The sequence below is a fragment of the Hyposmocoma kahamanoa genome, unplaced genomic scaffold (genome assembly GCF_003589595.1).
Source record: "Hyposmocoma kahamanoa isolate Upper Pololo Valley unplaced genomic scaffold, ASM358959v1 175, whole genome shotgun sequence".
Classification (NCBI taxonomy): Eukaryota; Metazoa; Arthropoda; class Insecta; order Lepidoptera; family Cosmopterigidae; genus Hyposmocoma; species Hyposmocoma kahamanoa.
Genome location: NW_020653685.1, coordinates 1,094,134 through 1,100,133, shown reverse-complemented (window position 1 = coordinate 1,100,133; position 6,000 = coordinate 1,094,134). Strand labels below are relative to the sequence as shown.

Below are 6,000 nucleotides of genomic sequence, written 5' to 3'. Positions count from 1 at the left end.
ACCATTTCGATATGTAAACGTTTAAAATAAATTTATTTTTTATTTAAAATAAATAAGAACTGTTGTAATTATGTGTAAGGAACCATTTTATAGACTGATAATAATGTATGTTTTGTAATGTATATTTTTTATATTGTAACCTATGATAACATAAGGATCAAATAAATTTTATTGACTTTTACATTGTATACATTTTTATTTAAAATTAATATATTTACAAATTAGTTATCCTATACATCCTGAGTCAGCGCATTTCGCTTATTTACATTTTTAACCCTCGATACAAAAAAGGGCCATGTTACTTTGACGCCGTTGTCTGTGTGTCTGTTGTGGCGACGTCGCTCCCAAACGGCTGGACTCAAAAGCGCTTTTTTCTAATTTAATAGCGATAGTTCTTAGCAATGTTTGATGAAACACGCTTTCGACTGTTTAAACATCCGCTCCTTTCTTATTTATATTGTAGATATGCAAGTTATAAAATTAATATCAATTGGACGCAGTTAAGCAAAAAGGAACAAATCCACAAAATTATCAAAAAATTAGTTACATGTACCAAACGGTTCGTAAAGTTTAACCTCAGATCAGAAAAAAAACAATCCAACATATAAATAAATATCTCTGGAGTTAAATGACATTATAAGTTTTGAAACTAAAACAAGAGTGAGAAATACTTTTAAACTTCAAACTGCCATATCTCGAAACTGACTGGATGTGCATTGGATCCTTTTTAACTACGTCCAAATTTACTTCCACATGTGCGATCAACCTGAAATTTGGTACACTGTGGAAATGTAATAACATAGTAACAATAATATAGCAACTTTGATCTGATGCTGCGAGCAGAACAGTCGGCAGACTACCAAACTCCTTACAGTAGACCTATCGTGTTTGGTCTTATTAACTTGGCTGCGACGAGTAGCTATGGTCTGACAGTTTTCATAAAATTTTATATACTTAGTCGTGTAGTTGTTGTCGACAGTTTTAATCGATAGATTGTGAAAGAAGGTATAAACTGTTACCAAAAATGTCTGGATTGTGAATGTTACGTCGTTCTGATGATTACTAAAGTACCGGCACGCTATGATGGCCGTTTTGACGCTTGTCCGTTCGTCAAGTTTCGTATTAATTCATAACTACATTGAAGGAACTCATTTCCGCCGTACATTATTGTCTATAGTGACGTGCAGTAAAATTTATGGAATGTATAATTTTACGACACAACTCCGCATTTGTTTTTCGAAATTCGAATTTAAAAAAAATTAAATCTATTACGATCGTCACTATGGGACCGCTGGCCAGCACAACTTCTACCTCCGGCAAACTCGCGTCAAAGCTCAATGCAACACAAAGTTTCGAATTGACGATATATTAAGTAAACATTTTTCTTTTCGTTTTATTAAAACTTTTTAATCAGCTGCCCCTTGCAATACTAGTTATAAATCTAAAAACATAGATGCGACTCGCATTTGACTGTACTTTTTTCGATAATGAATTTGAACTCATTATTGTAATCTGTCAAAACGGCAATCATAGCGTGCCGGTACTGTTTGCCTTCTTCATTCTTATTTGGACAGTTGACCTACTAGTATCGAAACCAATTTTTTATTCCTGTACATTGGAGGAATAAAGGGGCGATGACGATTGAATTAAACCAAGTTAGGCTATTTATTGCATAAGCGTAACCAATATTCAGTGTCGATAGTCGATAGAATATTTATCGACTGCAATAACTAGCTGCTTGCAAGCGGCCAACATTTTTGCACAATGAACCGTCATTTTTGTCCATCTTCAAAAAAGACGGACTATAGCTTATTTTTTGACTGCACTGTTTTGTCTGGGGGGTTATTATATAAAGTTTCATAGGCAAGACTTTTTCAGAAAAGCTTTGTAACATTTTACTCAAAATTAACATCACTGCATTTCAGTGTCGTACAAGCTTGCCACGTAGACGATTTAGCAGGCAATTGCGTGCACATTAGCGATGAACGACGTGCAGTCCAGTCAAAACTATTGTAATACCTCTGACAAATTGATCTACACTATAGAACAACACGGCGCGAGACACGACGATTTGGTGGAGCTCGCTCGGTCGGATTCCTCTCGCGCCAGCCCTTTCTTCAGCCGGGACATTTCTTTGATCAACGTGAGGAACGCCTGGCAAATCGATGACATTATTAATTTGGCATATATCAACTTCGTTTTTGTATATTGACATACAACACTATCTCGTAAACATAAATTCCGAAAATACTTGTTGATTTAACACATTCACTGCTGGCGAATGCAAAGTGCCATCAATGCATATTAGTTCGTGTAGTACGGCTATGTTACAATTTGCATCCCTTTGATTGTGCACGGATTTGTATAACTAAAAATATATAATCAAGACCCAAGACTTAAACCCAGAACCCATTAAAAGGTTGGTAATTTCTTATACCAAAAAAAACTATACTCGTGAAAACTCGCAGACCGATTTTGGTCAATTTGTGGATTTTATGTTCGTTTTTCCACGTCAGAGTTATTTAGTTTCTTTCTTTTGTTAACCAGATTAGATACTTATATTACAGGTTTGTCCTAGTTTTTTAAATACAAATAAGTAAATAAACAATCTGGAATTCCTCTTGTTAGGGTAATTGATTGGATTAGAGAACAAATCAATGTCAAATTACTATGAAATCATATTTGCGTTTAAGGTACTGTGCAGTAATCGTTCAAACTCATTTGTGCGTTTTAGGCGCTCGGCAAAACTCCTGGTTCCAAAAATATTTTTTATTTTTTTATAATATCAAGTGACGGGACGAACAAGTCGTGCGCCTGATGGTAAGCTACACGCCTGCCTAACAGTTACAGTGCCACTCAGAGCTTTAAGTTGCAAAGGTTACCACTGCGCCTGTCACCCTGAGACATAAGTTGACAAGTGACTGCAATTTCACCAGCACCCTTACCCTTCAAAACTGGAAGGCAGCAATGCTGACATTACTGCTTACATACTACCATACCATACCATACACCATGCTATGCCATGCCATACCATATTACATAATACCAGCAGTGAATGCGTTAAAACAATATACTCGTACGGTAAGTTAGGTGAAGATTGGTAATCTTTCAAGTTCCGATATCGAATTGACAAAAATAAACTGAATATAATTTAAGTATTAAATCTCTTCTTATACCCCTCCCAACCCCTTCACACAGAAACATCAAAGTTCACACACACATTTACCCATTATCCAGTGTTCACACGATAAAACGTAACTTGAAAAACAAAACTTGTTGATGATCTTATTTCTTAGTTCTTGTGATAAGCAGGGTGTGATAAAAAGGTCCTACGAGTATTACTTACACATCAGCTGGTGGCCATACCAATGAGAACAAACAAGTTTAGATAACTTTTATGATAAAATTATTCCAAAGAACATTGAAAACATTATTTACATTTAAAAACGAAAGTAAATTAATTTGCTACTCCGGGAACCCAGTGAAGGTTAAACGTGCAGAATAGCTGCGCTTGTGTTGAACATTTTTTCATGCAGTTAATGCTCGGCCGAAGTGTCGAGCAGTCAACACCCCCTGAGGGTGCCTCGTGGAGAGGCGAAACACGTGTCGGGTATATCTTGGTGATGGTTTGTGACTGTAGTTGCGCTTGTGTTATTTATTTTATTAATTTTATGCGGAGTGAGGGTGGGATAATTAACTGCATGAAAAAATATTCAACACAAGCGCAGCTATTTTGCACGATTCAACCTTCACTGGGTTCGCGGAGTAGCAAATTAATTTACTTCCATTTTTATTAACATGGACTTCCTAGAAGTAACGCCTGAATCTATTAATTATCTAAAAATGTTCGTGACATATTGTGAATAATGAATAAGACAATGTTGTTTTTTTTTTGCAAATCAGTATATTTCTGTTTGTTTTCTATTTGTTGCGGTGAGTGTCTGACACGTTACATTCATTGACAAAACAAACCTAAACTACAGGAAGTCTTCGGTTCTATATATATAAAATAGTCCCAAAAATTCTACACTACTACAATAGAAAAATTCAAAAAAACGAACTGAATTTTTAAATACAACTGAAATTTTATATTATTACATTGCACGTTCGCTTCTGATGAAAGCTCCGCACTCGAATTAGAAGAAAGAAATCCTTATTGAGGTTTATATTCATCTGTTAATTGCGACTATTTCCTTAACTCTTGTACAACTTTCCTGGTTAATCAACAGCGCTGTAGTAGTGGAGAATCTAAAGACGAATCGAATCGAACGCCTGGCTAATTTTGGAGACAGTATTAAGATTATGAGCATTCTGTACAAACATCACAAAAAATGTAATTCTACGTTGAATGCATCAATATCCCATGACGTCTTGTCGAAACATTTAAAAAAACTTTTTTTTTTCAATATCCGTCTTACATTTCTGTAAGTATTGACCAAAAAGCAACGATACCAGGCTTCACCGTAATACAATATGATACACTAACAGTTACATTGCTTGGCAGTAACAGAGACCATCAGGAGATATTCTGGCCTCTATTGACATTTTTTTAAATATTTTATTTAAATATTTTTATATTGCTTAATTATTTTACAATTCGTGGCAATATTGGATTCGAAAATAAATTACTTTTAATGGCATTGTTGCGTAGCATTTAATTTTTTTATTAATATCAATATCAACTATTCGTTGAGAACAATAGGTACGGGTATATTCGCGTACGCGATAGCAACTAGCAAATTCTAACGATTAATATCGTACGCTCCGTGAATTTTAATCCGCTTTACTTTATTTTAAACTAAGATAATTACATCTGCACAAATATTTTTTGTGATTTATTGTTATGTAAGCATGCCCAATTATCAAAATATTATATTATTATAATTATACATTTAAGGGGTACCACGTTTGAAACAGTCAGTATTTCGAAAACATACATGCAGTACTATTATGCAATGTCCAACACTGAATAAAAGGATTCCGAACAAGCCTCGTTTGTTAAATTGTTATTGTTAAAAAATCATGACAACACGATTAATTCATAACCTAAATTGTTTTACAGAAAGACCGGAACCGAACAATAAGAAATAAATGAAATTTATTTCTTTTTAAGGAATAACAAACAATTGTACATGGTATGATTATGTTTGTTGTGAGGTTAAGTGACATAAGTACATGTACAATCAACAACGTTATCCACATACTACTGTTAAAATTTAAATGAAAATTGTCGTGTGCGATGGATAAGGCAAAACTAAAACAAGCAAAAAGTAAACAAAAAAGAAATTAGCTCAGCTGCAGCAGGCTTCAATAATAGCTTTTTAAGTTTAGAAGCAGGTAAATAAAACATGTCAATAACTCTAAACAAATCATTATACTGAGAAAGAATACGACGTAGAGGAGCTCGCCTGCCAGCATTTGTTCGGCAACGCGCCGTAGGAGCGCGGATGTCGTCGATGAACTCTCATGGATACATTGTATTTAATATTTTGCGCAACATCTGGACAATCAATCAAATTGTGACAAAATCTATGGAATGTTACAGCCTGAAGAAGTATTCGTCTATTATGAAGTGTTAGCATTCTAAGCTTAGACAGTAATTTCTCGTATGGTGTACCTCTTCTAAATATTTTGTAATTTACCGACCTTGCTTTTTTTAAATTTGTTCGAGTATTTTTTATAGTGAGGGTCCCAAATTGAGCGTGCATATTCCACCATCTTTCTTAGATGTAGTGTTACGGTCTCTGACGCAGCGAAAGGCAATGTGTACCTCTGGAGTAATTTTAGGAATCAGCCGGGCTTCTGTTATAATTATAATATAATCGTCTTTGTAGTTTAGTTCGTATCCCTCTGTAGTTTCGATAGTATACACTCAGTCAACCGTGACCATGGGATCTGTAAATGGCTCGAAACGTCCGTTTGTTTGAAGAAACAAATATACGCGATTTAAATCCGGAAAAATAGTTTCATTTCCTATGTGTAACAATCGCGAAAACCTAA

The 6,000-nt window shown here is 34.7% G+C and overlaps 1 protein-coding gene across 4 annotated transcripts in view; it reads right to left on the bottom strand.

The window, feature by feature from the left end:
* Positions 1 to 1,561: 1,561 nt before the first annotated feature.
* Positions 1,562 to 6,000, bottom strand: part of LOC113225793 (ras-related protein Ral-a) — a 31,833-nt gene continuing 27,394 nt past the window's right edge. For all 4 annotated transcript variants that reach the window (XM_026458201.1, XM_026458197.1, XM_026458200.1 and 1 more), the window contains one exon: positions 1,562 to 2,154. In XM_026458201.1, the coding sequence (XP_026313986.1) occupies positions 2,035 to 2,154 (120 nt within the window). In that variant the 3' untranslated portion in view covers positions 1,562 to 2,034. The remainder of the gene's footprint in view (positions 2,155 to 6,000) is intronic.